The following is a 17,069-nucleotide window of genomic DNA, read 5'->3' as shown; positions in this document are numbered from 1 at the left end:
GAATCAGAAAAGAGAAAGACTTCCCAATAATCTTTTTTAATCTCATATTGTAAATATGTTCTCTTTAGATACTAACATGCAATAGAGTCAATATACTTGAAGTCAGTAATGTTGGTAATGGGTGCTTGATATTCCCCTTGTGGTAATAATAAGCCCTATCTGTAGGTTTTATTTTCTAATGAAATAGATGGGAATAAAGATCTTTAATACCAAAATAAGAACAGCATGACTTGAAGAATCAGAAACACTAACAGGTGAACTTTTTATTTTTCAGAGATAATAGAGCAGTTTAGAAAGTGAATTTAAAATTTCCAATAACTGCCATGGCCTATATTAGGAATAGCCTCTGATAGTTGAATTATAGGCATAATTAGTGCAGTTAGGATTCTCTAATGTTTGCCTCTATTCCTCTTGGATGCTGACCATTGAGGGAGAACCCAATGACAACAATAATCAACATGTGGGACACAATGGAGGAGGCATGGGATTATGTCCATTGTAGGCTCACTGTGTAGTATCTTCCAAAAACATATGACAAATATAGTCGAATTTCTAAAAATGCATACATAATATATCCAGCTTATAGATGTAGGCAAGTTAGATAAAGCTGTCTATGGCATAGCTATTTTAAAAACCATTTTTAGTGTTAATGCCTCTAAGTCCTAGCACAAATTATGGAAAAGTAAAAATTAGACCTATGGCTCCTCATCACTATAAAAATGACTTTCTTTTCTAAAAGATGTTTCATAAAAAAATGCTTCTGGGAGGCGGAGCAAGATGGCAGCCGAGTAACAGCTTCTTTGCATCTGGGCACCGTGAGTCTAGGAAGATAGGACTCCAGGCATCTCTGGCTGGTGGGATCTGCCTATCATCACCCCTGAGAGGATACAGGGAGTCAGCGAGAGACTTCTGGACCCCAAGAGGAGGACTAAAACAGTGGAAAACCGGCAAGTGCTCGCGTGTGTTCAATCCATCTAAACCCGCCCGCAACTTCCACAGGCACGAGAACTTAAAGAGCAAGAGGAAGTGAAAGGAAAATTAGGGCAAGGAAACAGATAAAAGAAATCACCCATGAGGAAGAATCAGCAGAAAACTCCAGGCAACATGAAGAACCAGTCCAGAACAACCCCGCCAAGGGATCATGAGGTAGCTACTGCAGAGGATTCCACCTATAAAGAAATGTTAGGAATGACAGAAAGGGAATTTAGAATACACGTGTTGAAAACAATGAAAGAAATGATGGAAACAATGAAGGAAACTGCTAATAAAGTGGAAAATAACCAAAAGGAAATTCAAAAACAGAATCAAATAAGAGATGAACGACATGAAGAATATAAAAAGGATATAGCAGAGCTGAAACAGTCAATCAGGGAACTTAAAGATGCAATGGAAAGTATCAGCAACAGGTTAGACCATGCAGAAGAAAGAATTTCAGAGGTAGAAGACAAAGTTTTTGAGATAACTCAGATAGTAAAAGAGGCAGAAAAGAAGAGAGAGAAAGCAGAACGTTCACTGTCAGAATTATGGGACTTTATGAAGCGTTCCAACATACGAGTTATAGGAATTCCAGAAGGGGAAGAAGAATGCCCCAGAGGAATGGAAGCCACACTAGAGAATATTATAAAAGAAAATTTCCCAAATATCACCAAAGATTCTGACACACTGCTTTCAGAGGGATATCGGACCCCAGGTTGTCTCAACTCTAACCAAGCTTCTCCAAGACACATTGTGATGAACCTGTCCAAAGTCAAGACAAAAGAAAAGATTCTGCAAGCTGCCAGGAGTAAGCGCCAGTTGACCTACAGGGGCAAATCCATCAGAGTGACCGCAGACTTCTCTAATGAAACTTTCCAAGCAAGAAGACAATGGTCATCTACCTTTAATCTACTTAAACAGAACAATTTTCAGCCCAGAATTCTGTACCCTGCTAAGCTAAGCTTCAAAATTGACGGAGAAATCAAATCATTTACGGATATACAAACATTGAGGAAATTCGCCACAACAAGAGCAGCTCTACAGGAAATACTTCAACCTGTTCTGCACACTGACCACCACAATGGATCAGTAGCAAAGTAAGAAGTCAGAAATTAAAGGACAGAACCAAACCTCCACACTGATGCAAAAGATAAAACTAAGCAATGGACTCTCACAAAATAAGACGAATAGAATACTACCACACTTATCAATTATCTCAATAAATGTTAATGGCTTGAATTCCCCACTGAAGAGACATAGATTGGTTGACTGGATTAAAAAACACAAGCCATCCATTTTCTGTCTGCAAGAAACACACCTGGCTTCAAAAGACAAATTAAAGCTCCGAGTCAAGGGTTGGAAGACAATTTTTCAGGCAAATGGAATTCAGAAGAAAAGAGGAGTTGCAATCTTATTTTCAGATACATGTGGATTTAAAGCAACTAAAGTCAAAAAAGACAAAGATGGTCACTTTATATTGGTCAAGGGAAAAATACAACAAGAAGACATTTCAATTCTAAATATTTATACACCCAATTTAAATGCTCCCAGATTCTTGAAACAGACCTTACTCAGTCTGAGCAATAAGATATCTGATAATACCATAATTACAGGGGACTTTAACATGCCTCTTACAGAGCTGTACAGATCCTCTAAACAGAAATTAAACAAGGACATAAGAGATTTAAATGAGACCCTAGAACAACTGTGCTTGATAGACGCATATAGAACACTCCATCCCAAAGATAAAGAATATACATTCTTCTCATCACCCCATGGAACATTCTCCAAAACTGATCATATCCTGGGGCACAAAACAAATATCAACAGAATCAAAAGAATTGAAATTTTACCTTGTATCTTCTCAGACCATAAGGCACTAAAGGTGGAATTAAACTCTAACAAAAATACTCGACCCCACCCAAAGGCATGGGAATTAAACAATCTTCTGTTGAATAACAGATAGGTGCAGGAAGAAATAAAACAGGAAATCATTAACTTCCTTGAGCATAACAACAATGAAGACACAAGCTACCAAAACCTGTGGGATACTGCAAAAGCAGTTTTGAGAGGAAAATTCATCGCTTTAGATGCCTACATTCGAAAAACAGAAAGCACATCAACAATCTCACAAGAGATCTTATGGAATTGGAAAAAGAAGAACAATCTAAACCTAAACTCAGTAGAAGAAAAGAAATATCCAAAATCAAATCAGAGATCAATGAAATTGAAAACAAAAGAATCATTCAGAAAATTAATGAAACAAGGAGTTGGTTTTTTGAAAAAATAAATAAAATAGATAAACCATTGGCCAGACTAACGAGGAATAGAAAAGTAAAATCTCTAGTAACCTCAATCAGAAATGATAAAGGGGAAATAACAACTGATCCCACAGAGATACAAGAGATCATCTCTGAATACTACCAGAAACTCTATGCCCAGACATTTGACAATGTGAAAGAAATGGATCAATACTTGGAATCACACCCTCTACCTAGACTCAGCCAGAAAGAAATAGAGCTCCTGAACAGACCAATTTCAAGCACTGAGATCAAAGAAACAATAAAAAATCTTCCAACCAAAAAATGCCCTGGTCCAGATGGCTTCACTCCAGAATTCTACCAAATCTTCAAGGAAGAGCTTATTCCTGTACTGCAGAAATTATTCCAAAAAATTGAGGAAGAAGGAATCTTCCCCAACACATTCAATGAAGCAAACATCACCCTGATACCAAAACCAGGAAAAGACCCAAACAAAAAGGAGAATTTCAGACAAATCTCACTCATGAATATAGATGCAAAAATTCTCAACAAAATCCTAGCCAATAGATTACAGCTTATCATCAAAAAAGTCATTCATCATGATCAAGTAGGCTTCATCCCAGGGATGCAAGGCTGGTTTAACATATGCAAGTCTATAAACGTTATCCACCATATTAACAGAGGCAAAAATAAAGATCACATGATCCTCTCAATAGATGCAGAAAAAGCATTTGATAAAATCCAGCATCCTTTTCTAATTAGAACACTGAAGAGTATAGGCATAGGTGGCACATTTCTAAAACTGATTGAAGCTATCTATGACAAACCCACAGCCAATATTTTACTGAATGGAGTAAAACTGAAAGCTTTTCCTCTTAGAACTGGAACCAGACAAGGTTGTCCTCTGTCACCTTTACTATTCAACATAGTGCTGGAAGTTCTAGCCAATACAATTAGGCAAGACAAGGAAATAAAGGGAACCCAAATGGGAGCAGAGGAAGTCATACTCTCCCTCTTTGCCGACGACATGATCTTATACTTAGAGAACCCCAAAGACTCAACCACAAGACTCCTAGAAGTCATCAAAAAATACAGTAATGTTTCAGGATATAAAATCAATGTCCACAAGTCAGTAGCCTTTGTGTACACCAATAACAGTCAAGATGAGAAGCTAATTAAGGACACAACTCCCTTCACCATAGTTTCAAAGAAAATGAAATACCTAGGAATATACCTAATGAAGGAGGTGAAGGATCTCTATAAAGAAAACTATGAAATCCTCAGAAAGGAAATAGCAGAGGACATTAACAAATGGAAGAACATACCATGCTCATGGATGGGAAGAATCAACATTGTTAAAATGTCTATACTTCCCAAAGCAATCTACCTATTCAATGCCATTCCTATCAAAATACCAACACCGTACTTTCAAGATTTGGAAAAAATGATTCTGCGTTTTGTATGGAACCGGAAAAAACCCCGTATAGCTAAGGCAGTTCTCTGTAACAAAAATAAAGCTGGGGGCATCAGCATACCAGATTTTAGTCTGTACTACAAAGCCATAGTGCTCAAGACAGCATGGTACTGGCACAAAAACAGAGACATAGACACTTGGAATCGAATGGAAAACCAAGAAATGAAACTAACATCTTACAATCACCTAATCTTTGATAAACCAAACAAGAACATACCTTGGGGGAAAGACTCCCTATTCAATAAATGGTGTTGGGAGAACTGGATGTCTACATGTAAAAGACTGAAACTGGACCCACACCTTTCCCCATTCACAAAAATTGATTCAAGATGGATAAAGGACTTTAATTTAAGGCATGAAACAATAAAAATCCTCCAAGAAAGCATAGGAAAAACACTGGAAGATATTGGCCTGGGGAAAGACTTCATGAAGAAGACTGCCATGGCAATTGCAACAACAACAAAAATAAACAAATGGGACTTCATTAAACTGAGAAGCTTCTGTACAGCTAAGGAGACAATAACCAAAGCAAAGAGACAACCTGCACAATGGGAAAGGATATTTGCATGTTTTCAATCAGACAAAAGCTTGATAACTAGGATCTATAGAGAACTCAAATTAATCCACATGAAAAAAGCCAACAATCCCATATATCAATGGGCAAGAGACATGAATAGAACCTTCTCTAAAGATGACAGACGAATGGCTAACAAACACATGAAAAAATGTTCATCAGCTCTATATATTAGAGAAATGCAAATCAAAACAACCCTGAGATATCATCTAACCCCAGTGAGAATGGCCCACATCACAAAATCTCAAAATTGCAGATGCTGGCCTGGATGTGGAGAGAAGGGAACACTTTTACACTGCTGGTGGGACTGCAAACTAGTACAACCTTTCTGGAAGGAAGTATGGAGAAACCTCAAAGCACTCAAGCTAGACCTCCCATTTGATCCTGCAATCCCATTACTGGGCATCTACGCAGAAGTAAAAAAATCCTTTTATCATAAGGACACTTGTACTAGACTGTTTATTGCAGCTCAATTTACAATCGCCAAAATGTGGAAACAGCCTAAATGCCCACCAACCCAGGAATGGATTAACAAGCTGTGGTATATGTATACCATGGAATACTATTCAGCCATTAAAAAAATGGAGACTTTACATCCTTCGTATTAACCTGGATGGACGTGGGAGACATTATTCTTAGTAAAGCATCACAAGAATGGAGAAGCATGAATCCTACGTACTCAATTTTGATATGAGGACAATTAATGACAATTATGATTATGGCGGGGGAAGCAGAAAGAGGGAAGGAGGGAGGGGGGTGGGGCCTTGGTGTGCGTCACACTTTATGGGGTCAAGACATGATTGCAAGAGGGACTTTACCTAACAATTGCAATCAGTGTAACCTGGCTTATTGTACCCTCAATGAATCCCCAACAATTAAAAAAAAAAAAAAAAAGAAAAAAAAAATGCTTCTGAACAGGTCCGGTGCTGCATGTGTCTTTAGAGTAAATAAGAGCGATAAAGAAATAGATGGCTTGGTCATGATATAGAGGTGCTTAGTAAGTAACCTCATGACTAGAAATAAATAACATTTATTGCTAATACACTTAGTGGAAATTAAGTGGACATTAAGCATAATGTGTATCAACTGGATTCCATTCACTTTTTTACTAGCTATTTAAAACAAAGTTAAAAAAATAATGCACCCAGGCAGTGCCTGTGGCTCAGTGGGTAGGGCACCAGCCCCTTGTACTGCAGGTTCAAACCTGGCCCCAGCCAAACTGCAACAAAAAAATATCTGGGCGTTGTGGTGGGCAGCTATAGTCACAGCTATTCGGGAGGCTAAGGCAAGAGAATCATCTAAGCCCAGGAGTTGGAGGTTGCTGTGAGCTGTAATGTCATGGCACTCTACCGAGGGCAATAGAGTGAGACTCTGTGTCTAAAAAAAATAATAATAATGCACCCATACATTATTTTAGACCATTGATGACATTCTATTTAACTCTAGAGCAGCAGTTCTCAACCTGTGGGCCGCAACCCATAGGAACTGCATTAGGAAGGTTGAGAACCACTGCTCTAGACAATGTTATTTCATTCCATGAGGCAACTGAGGTCGATCCTGAGATGGAAGGGTAAGCAACTGCAAGGAACTTTGCCAAATTTTGAAATGCTAAGTGCTTAATCACACACAAATACTCCTGTATCTCCTCGCTTCATTGAGCTACAATTTCATACCTTGAGATTCAGATCCTACTAGGATAACAATTCAAGTTCGAATAGCTTCCATAAAGTCAAGGTGAGAATGCAGCACCGTGTGTTAACTGTCACACAAGTGTTATGATTTCTAAGGGAGACAATGCGAAGTTTATTTTTCTGCTATTGTCTTCCAGTAAACTTGGTTCAAAATATTCTGGTAACTGTACTGATGCTTCAATAAGTCCTCTTCCTCCTTTCTTTCTTCTCTTTCATTACTCAAGCTTTTGTCTCCTGTATGGATTACTACAGTAGCAGCTGATCCTGTAAACATATCTTCCTGCCTCTGGTTCTCCTCGCTTGCCCCCCACCCTCACCCGCTGTGTAGAGGAAGATGGCTGCATCCTCCATTCCCTTCTCCCATACTCTGCTCCTCCTCCTCCCAGTCCTTACCTGAATCTGTCCAGTCTCTAGATTTGCCCTTTCTGGTGTCACCTTTGCTCTCTCTCCTCTGCAGGGTCAGTTGCCCTGACTCTTTAGTGGGCAGGCCACCTGCTTGGGTCCTCATTCTTCTCCTCCAAAACTACTCTTGTACTGCTCTAAGAAACACAATTATCATTTACTTTAGGGAAGTTAGTGGGAAGCAAGTGGGAAGACTGTTCTGTTCATGGAACACTTAACTTCTATGAGAAGAATAAACCAAGTTAGGTACAAGTGTTGGTAGCATCCCAAAGAAGTCATGTTTGCTCACATCCGTCCTCATATCTGTCCTTCCAGCTTGTGCAACATAGGGAGGCCCTGTCTCTAAATAAAATTTAAAAAATTAGCTGTGTGTGGTGGCAGGAGCTGGGAGTCCCAACCACTGGGGAAGCTGGGACAGAAGGATGGCTTGAGCCCAGGAGTTTGAGGTTGTTGTGAGCTATGATTGCACCAAACTCTGTCTCTTAAACACACACTCACACACACATACACTCCAAAGTACAAGCTTCCTAAGAGCAGCGGTTTTGTCTTACTATTTATGCATTCCCAGATAAAGAACAAAGTGCCTGGCCCACACCAGGTGCCCAATAACTTGTTTTTGTTGGACAAAAGAACCTAGTAGTGCCTGAATATATGGGTGATATTGGTTGATACACCTGCCACACAGAGCAAGTTTAGTGGGCAGGTCGCTTGCTTAGGTCTGAACTCTACTCCCAGCCTACTCTCTGTTGCTTTAAGAAAAGAGCGTAGGTCTCATGCCATGGCAGCAGCTGAGGTCTCAGAGCCACTAGCATAAACCCAAGGCTTCCTGTTCATTACAACAGTACTCTGGGAAATGCTATTGAAACTTTTGCCACTGACATGTATAGCAACAGGGGAACGTTTCCCAAGGGGTTGGAGGGTGTTGGGGCAAGTGAGTGGGGGTGGGGCAGGGTGAGGGGAGGCTGTTTGTCTACTCAGCACTCTGCAGCATTGTTTAGGGACCCCCCACCCCCATTTGCACTGGATAGTCCATGGGCAAGGCCCACTATGCAAGTCACAACTTATAGATCTTGCATGGTAACTTAAGAACTAATGATGCTACCAGGAAAAATGAAGACATATTGGTCTCAACTAAATTAGGCTACACAGTCTAATATACTTCACACCCATCAGTGTACATCATGCCGTGGGGGAACTGAAACTGTTTTCTCAGGCAGTTATCATCACCACCAGTTTTCAATAAAGTAAGGATTGCCATTTTCTGCCAACAACAAAATAATAAACATGATGGGTTTCAGTCTGTAGCAGAAGAAAGAGAAAATAGCTGGTCCTCAACTAGACTCACTTCATGTGCTTCCTGGTAATATCTCTGGTGTGAAAACTCAATGACCGGTTTCTAAATTATTTTCCCTTAAATTTCTGTAGGAATTATTTCCACGTAGTTCGTCTACCTTAGTTTATCTCTAATCCCGAGCAATGAAACCCACAGCCCTCAACCAGAAGATAATGTGCACAAATTTTCCTTTAAAATAAATTGACAGGGACAGAGACATAAAATCAAAACTTCCCCTCTCCCAGGTTCCCAACCTATTTGCACAGTATTGCTGGATGTTTATGTGAAGCAAACGTCGGCTTCACTGGGACAGATGTTTATTTAAATTAAGGCTCTGACTGGCTCCATGGAGGTCTACAACTTGATTAGTATAAATACATGTATAACCTAGAAAATGACCTTTATGAATACTCTTAAGGTTTGTTTCTCCTTCCTTATGGTAGAAATTGATATCAAGGGAAATGAAAATAAGGACAGACGGGCTGTCTTTTTTTTTTTTTTTAACAACATGGGAGTATCAAATCACATGTTAGAACTTAATATATGTTGGGGAATGAATGATCTAGGAACTAGTGTAATGATATATAAAAACAATGATATAAATGTTGCATTTGCGCGGCTCCTTTTCCACTGGGTAAATTTCCTCTGTCGGTTTTGTTCATAGTAATCAGACCCAGTGGCAAGTTCATATGTTTTTTCTGGCGTGGGGGGTGTGGGGGGTGCTCTGGCGTCCTTTCCAGTACAGCTTATCCACCCTAATGTGCCTATAAGCTCAAAGAGCCAAGTCCATAGGGTCAACCAGGAGTGACATGGCTCAATCCCAAATGGAACCCAGGTGTGGCCCAAATGTGCCTGGAATGTACAGTCCAGGGATTGTCCTGATAGACTGTTTACTGTTAGGGTCAATTTCCTACTGTGCTACTCCATTCTTCTCCATAGTTGGCCAGGGCTGTATTTCCTAGACTGGATGGAGAGCATGGCTCTGGGTTCACAGTCTTGGGGTCGTTAGAGTACATAGGGGAAATTTCACACTAGATTTTACGTTTAATAAAAATCAACTTAAAAATCATTTGACCAGGGATTAGAAACAGCCCTTAGAGTCTCTGACCGTGTCTTAAGAATAGTGTAAGTCTCCCAGAAAGTGACTACACTTCTCCACTGACTGAGGACCAATTGATAGGGAAGGTCTGTTATTAATGTGTAACACAATTGGCTTTGTAAATTAGGAGTCCATATTCTGATTCCCCCCTGCCAGAATAAATTGCTTTTCCCTCTAGTATATACTATTGCATTAAGAAAAAAATGAGAGAGTGAAAAAGATAAATATTTTTTGAGACAGAGTGCTACTGTCGGCCTGGGTAGAGTGCCATGGCATCATAGTTCACAGAAACCTCAAACTCTTGTGCTTAAGCAATCCTCTTGCCTCAGCCTCCTGAGTAGCTGGGACTACAGGCATGAGCCACTATACCCGGCTAAGAAATTAAACTTTTTAAAAATATATTGTGAGAAGAAAATAGACATGAAACATGTAGGATGTTTATCATACTTTGACCTACGTAGCAAGGAATAAATATATAAGGAACACCCTCAATGTACATCAACAGAGGATTAAAAAAATTCATTATGGGGCATAGCTGTTCAAAGAAATTTTGTGTGGTGAGTAAGTCGAATCACGTAGGAGAATATTAAATGACCTGGAAGACATTTAGAATTCATTTTAAGTGAATAAAGCATGTTTCAAAAGCATCCTTAAATATACTCCCATTTTTAAGTATTTGCATGAATGAAGTGTTCATTGGAACTATGGGTAGAGAAATTCATGAAGAAACTGAGGTTCAGCAGTTTAAGTACTTTTTTTAAATTCACATGGCAGGAAAATGTAGGACTAGGTTCCAAATCTAAGTGTAAACACATCGGGCTCCCAGGCCTAGGCTCTATACATCACGTACACATACATATAATCTGCATATGTCCGTATTAACCACAGACTCCATAATAGGCTTGGTTTAATTAAATATAATTCTATTTAACCAAAAGAACATTCTACAAGAACTAAGTATTTTTATATTCTTCATTTTTTTTTTTTTTTGAGGGCCCAGAGTGCCATGGCCTCAGCCTAGCTCACAGCAACCTCAAACTCCTAGGTTCAAGCAATCCTCCTGGCTGAACCTCCGAGTATCTGGGACTACACGTGAGTGCCACCAGCCTAGCTATTTTTTTCTCTTTTTAATAGACCTGGGGTCTTGTTTTGCTCAGGCTGATCGAGAACTCCTGACCTCATTCCTTGGCCTCCCAGAATACTATGATTACAGGCATGAGCCACCAAATAAGTTAAAGAATTTATATTTATATTCATTCCTATCAACCTTTTAGCTATTGAGTTACAGAGTGATCCCAAAAGAGATCTACTGGGCAAAGTCTCTCATAGAGGCTCTACAACTTCTGGTCATTAGTTGAAATTTCCAGAGCAGAACTATAGAGCTGGATGCTCTAGCACCAGGACAGAGTTGCTGCAAGAAATGAGATTTCTTGATCCAATTATCCAAGACAAAGGCATTACACAAATGTGAGTTATTCTTATCTCACTTATTTGGGGTGTAATAGAAAGAATAAGAGTAATCTATAAAGTAATCTCTATCTAAAGAGTAATCTATAGAAAGAGAAGAGTAATCTATAAAGATTTAAAGAAAAAAAAAAGAATTTGCTTCCAATCCTGACTCTACCACACAACAACTGAGTGATAAATTGATGAACTGATCTTAATATTCTTCCATTTGTTCCTATGTGAAAAAGAGGTAATACCTTCCTAATACCTCCCAGGATTGTAATGTGTGTAAGCAACAACAATTATGCCAAACACACACACACACACACACACAGAGGGTGATTGCCCTTGGAAGATGGAAGATGCAAGGCGACACAGTTATTTTATATAATTATACTCTAAAATGCTGGCAAGAGTTAATTAGTCTGGGTAACTAACAAAAGCTCCAACCCTGTTGGGTGGAACCGGCTACTGAAGCAGTGTTGACTCTAGAGTGAACAAAAGAAAAACAATGATATAAAGTTATAAAGAAGCATGGCTGGAACATGTAGATAAACTTCATAAAATAAGCATCAACTGGGAATGGTCTCAGGCTGGAGAGGAGGGTATCATCAAGTGGCAAGATTTATTTATCATCTATCAATTGGAAGAATATCAAGGAGGAGGATGGATCACTGGAAACAGAATTGGGGAACAAATTAAATTTGGGACTAGTGCCAGCTTCTTCACTATGTGACTCCAGGCAAATAATACACCTAGCTCTGAGCCTTCAGTTTTCTTAACCCCCAAAATGGGTAACATAATGAGTATAATAATACCTACCTTGTAAGGTCAGTGTATGGATTAAATTTATTTACTATAAACTGCCCAGTGCAGAGCCTGGTACATAGCAGGTTCTCAATAGGTGTGACACACTATTATCTCATTTTCCACCTCTTTTCACCCTACACACTTACTTATCCATTTTCCCTGTTCCACTGGATGCTGTAAATCTTGTAGTCTCCCTTTATCTACCAGAACTCCCTAAGACGCCTCCATTAAGTCTATCCTGTTATAATAAAATCACTTATTCTTGATCTTATGTTAAAACTATTTTATTGCCCATATAAAGAGGTACTATTAAATTTAATATGTAAATACTCAGGATGCCTGACACAAGTGGTGACTCTTAAACTCATTATAAAATGGAGGAATACTGAACAAAGAAGAAATTCAGAGAAACTTTCTAATTTCCTTACCCTATTTCTTCAGAGTAACATCAAAACAGAGTAGTGAAAAATACTACCTTTTGTTTTCTTGGGTGGAAAGGAATTAACACCAAACAATTGTGTCTGAAGGTTATTACTACATTATATATGTATACAAATGTGTGTATGTATATGTGTGTGAGAGAGAGAAAGAGAATGTTATTTGGCTTCTTTTCATTTCATAGTTTCAGTTTCTTTTCCCCTTCTCTTCAAGAGGGTGGTTGCCCTTCTTGGCCTTGAGAAAACCTCCTTATCTACTTTAATGGGACTTTTTTGGGGGAATTCTCAGATTACATATAGGCCCTACCTCTCCACCCTAAAACCAAGTAGAAATGCTTTATGTTTACTTCATACAGCATAACATTTTATGCCATTAGGTGCGTTTGCAATCAAAGTCTTTACCTTTTCCATGTTCTCAAGACATAGCACAATATTTGGAATATCCTAGACACTTGCATGAATTTTGATAGAAAGTGTGAATGATCAATCGTCTCTTCCCCTTATTGGTTCTTTCTTAAGTTTTGTAGTGTGGAATAATGTGGCATTAAATTTTAAGAGTTGGAGAAGGGGGTCAGATTTGGGGATGGTGTTGGAGGAAAGACAGCCATTCGGCTTTCCATTTCCATCTTCCTCAATTGCTTACTCTTTGAATTACATCACAGAATTTATCATTCCAATCTCAAAAGCAATGTTCTGTCAGCATTATGCTAGAAAAGTATTAATTTGAAACAATCCTCACGTAATACACAGAGTACCTTACACTATCCTGTAGCTGTTTTCTCCAGGAAAGTCTTGGGGAATTTCTTTTGACATTGTCGTTACCTCCCCATGGTGACTTACGAGGCATGTTTAAGAAAATCCTATATTAAAGGACCGAAATTCCAATACAGACAGACAAAATTTTGTAAACTTTGTAGTGCAATTAATTCCTGGAGCTCCTCATTTTCCATGCCTTTAATTCATGCAATCACATTGAATGTTCAAAGTATATATATTTATATATATATTTCAAGTCTTTCAAATACTCGGTATACAGTCACATGGTAACTCAAAAGCAGAACTGATTAACATTCCCCATCACAAGGATCCTTGAAGGAAGCTGCAAACAAAAACTGTACTTTGTCGAATCCAGTTTGCTTACATGTCAACACACATAGCTCCACTTAACTGGCCATCACAGCAAAAGCCACAACACACCACACACACAGGAGCATGGAGAGAACCACACAACTCAACAGACGATGCAGACAAACTTGAGTATAAACCAAGATTTTTCTACCTCTTTTCATAACAGGTTAGTGCTGGCCCTCAGTGTTGGTGTACAGTTTTTATGGCATGGGAAAATAGGGATGTTTCTGCCCTATAAAAATAAATGTGTTGAAGGCTTTAGTTTGAGCTTACACAATGTCAGAAAGTTCCAAAGGCACTGGCACAACACACACAAAAAAATCCCACAAACAAATATATATCATCAAAACACATGGTAAGATACTAAGAAAACACTGGTAGAGAAACTATACGTTTCCCAGGTGATTCAGGCAACAGTTTTCAATACCTTCCCAAAAGATAAAAAATAAGAGAAGCATGCTAGTGTGTCTCTGGTCGGGCATGTCTGGTCACCAGCCACCATTCATGGCAAGTCTTAGACTTTAAGCTGATCAATAGACCAATTTCTCCTTGTAGAGGTGGAAGGTACAGGACCCTCACTGGTCTTAGTCTTTGAAGTCTAAGGAAGAGCTAAGGGAAAGAGCATAGAAATGCATGCACTATCCTCAATAAAGAAGGGACATAGGGAATAAATATAAAAATATAAAGAGTAATTGTTATCCTTCATTTTATATACGATAATGTACACTTCTTTCCAAACTTTAGCTAGACACCTGGAGTCATTCATGTATGACTCTTTTGCTACTCTAGAAAGGGATAAGATAGGTAAGTAGGAAGTTCAAAGTCCTGAACTTGAATAAAAGCAATACTTCTGCTATTACATCAAAGAACACAAGGTGGACAAGGTGGGCTAGGAATAGGGGAATTAGAAAATTTCACTGGACTTCATGATTTGTAATTCCTCAAAAAATAAAACTTACCACATTCTGTGCAAATTTCTCAAGAGATGTTCTGCGATCCATTGAGTTTCCAGACTTACGTGTGTGAGGTGGGGAAGGGTGAAGGGAAATAAGGGAAAATTAAAAAAAAAAAAAAAGAAAAGAAAGAAAGAAAGCAAAGAAAACAGAGCAGAAAAAGACAGGGTGATGAAATGATGCAATGCTAAAACCATGTTCTATATCACAGGGCCCAGGGAAGTAGGAGAATTGCCAAGAAAGGCCTTAGGCTGTGGGCTGTCTTCATGGGGGCTGACACCAAAAACTCTTCTGGTACAAACAAAATGGTGTGATTCAAGCTAAATCACAATAAGCTGAAATCAAGTATATATGTGAAGTTTTTGTATGGATATTTGCAAAGCCTAAATATCTGAAAACCCAGTGGCATGTCTTCAGAAATACCACATAATTTACCACCAGGGCTAGACATTTGTTGATAACATCATTCATTCTATAAAGCATTGCTGTCTAATAAAACTTTCTGAAAATAGGGAAATTTCCTTCTTTGCTGTCCAGTAGAGAACGCTCTCGCTGTGGTTATTGGGCACTTGAAATGTGGTGAGAATTTTATGTAATTTTAATTAACTAAAATTCAAATTCAACAGTCCCCTGTGGCTAGGAACAGCGGTGTGGACTTGCAGCCACAGAACATCTATTTTGCAGTTGCAAAGGCAGAGGCCTTTCAGAAATCTCATTAGCCTAAATGATGATCATGAATCACACAAAATTATAATTTAATCTCAGAAGTTCAAGAAGCCATAGACTATTTTAACATTAAAAAATGGTGAATGATGTTGCTGTTTGTGGCCACATTTTTCCACCCCTGTTATACTGATTACGAAAAATATAAACAGTGAGACTTAATTGAATAATGAGGTTACTACAGTGCTCTCAAAATGTGCTTGGCGACCACCGTCAGTGTGGAAAATTCACTGTAGGGACACTGAGTGATTCATGACAAATGCTAAATGAAAATACACAGAGGAAACATGACTAATTTGCAGCTATCATTGAAAAAAGTGGGTCTATCTTTAATTATAAAAGCTGCAGCCCAAAATATACATTCTACTCTACTAGACCAAAACAAACAAACAAACAAAAAACAAACCAAAAATCCCCAAAACTGTCTTCAAGATTTTGACCTAACGGCATTTTCCTTTCCTGTTCTTTACTGTACTTTTTGATTTTCTTACACTAAGCATACAGACAGACTAACATGAAACATGAAAATAGCTTCTACTAAACTTGTAAAGCATGAACAGAAATGAACAAAAAACTTGATGAACTTGTTCATCAACAGAAATGAACAAAAAAAAAAAAACCCAATAAGCAATAAACAAACAAAAACAACTTAAATGGTCCTGATAAAATGCAAAGGTTTGGGGGGGTGGGTCTTGGAATATGTTCACTTACCATTTGTTCAATACCCTGGGCTCAGCAGAGGTAATTACTTCAAATAATTACAACTGAGAACTAGGTCAAAAAAGGTCACAAAAAACCCAATACCTTTTTCTTTGCCTGTAGAAGTTCCTGATAGGCACTGGATCTTATAAAACGTGGATATGAATCACTTTTCATCAGTTTGTAAATGTGCTCCTAAAAAGGAAAAATGATTGAGGTGTGGCTTCATTATTTCTCAGAAAAAATAATATATTATGATAAAATATCACATGTGGTTAAAGAACAAATCTGGTAACATCTAAAAATGGTAATAATCATGCTGATGGGACTACCTTATATTTTCAGGACATTGGGATCTTCAAATACATTGTCTCATTCAGGGTCAATGCTTAAATTTATTTGGGAGTTATGGAGGAGGTCAATTATATCCAGTCATTTGAAAGAAATGGCATTTGATTAAATGAAAGTCACAAAGTAACTTCAGATCAAGTTGTTGACTTGTGTACATCATCAGAACATAAATAAACCTGTTACCTCTTAAAATTATTTCAGCCCAAAAGTAGATAATGTGAATTTCAAGACTGACTAATAGTCCTGGATACCTTTGGCCTTTCCAATTACGGAGAGGGTGCAGACTGCCCAGATGAATCATTTCTTTGGTCCAAATTAAATGAAAAATTACCATCCACATTCAGTTTGCACAGAGAATAAATCCAAAAGTAAATTTTGTGCTGTTCAATTGCTAAATCTCCACATTGGTATGCTTCTTTTAATGTATTCAGTGATAGATTAAGTCAATATTTCATGACACACTAAGAGACCCACAATGTTCTCTTCTGATGACGAATGCTGGGAGACAAAAAAAGTCAAGGAAAAATGTCCTCATCTAGTTCACTTTTGGCCCAATTTAGGGAGATTCTGCCCTGGTCTACTGCAGCTCAGGGAGTTCAGATGTCTCTTGATCTTCCTAGTCTAGTGAAATAGCAGTTAAGTGTAGTGTTTTGAGCTATCTCAGAGTATCTTGGATGTTCCATTTTCATTTTTGTTAAAAGAAAATATTTACT

General features: G+C 38.3%; 1 protein-coding gene across 8 annotated transcripts in view; it reads right to left on the bottom strand.

The window, feature by feature from the left end:
• The window catches only part of RGS7 (regulator of G protein signaling 7), a 520,788-nt gene that overhangs the window by 9,497 nt on the left and 494,222 nt on the right, over positions 1 to 17,069 (bottom strand). For 4 of the 8 annotated variants that reach the window (XM_053607467.1, XM_053607466.1, XM_053607472.1 and 1 more), the window contains 2 exons: positions 16,111 to 16,200; positions 13,782 to 13,862 (listed from right to left, as the gene is read on the bottom strand). In XM_053607467.1, the coding sequence (XP_053463442.1) occupies positions 13,788 to 13,862; positions 16,111 to 16,200 (165 nt within the window). In that variant the 3' untranslated portion in view covers positions 13,782 to 13,787. The remainder of the gene's footprint in view (positions 1 to 13,781; positions 13,863 to 16,110; positions 16,201 to 17,069) is intronic. The other 4 variants (XM_053607468.1, XM_053607469.1, XM_053607473.1 and 1 more) reach the window with 1 other exon arrangement.

The sequence above is a fragment of the Nycticebus coucang genome, chromosome 10 (genome assembly GCF_027406575.1).
Source record: "Nycticebus coucang isolate mNycCou1 chromosome 10, mNycCou1.pri, whole genome shotgun sequence".
Lineage (NCBI taxonomy): Eukaryota > Metazoa > Chordata > Mammalia > Primates > Lorisidae > Nycticebus > Nycticebus coucang.
This window is presented reverse-complemented; position numbering and strand designations above follow the sequence as displayed.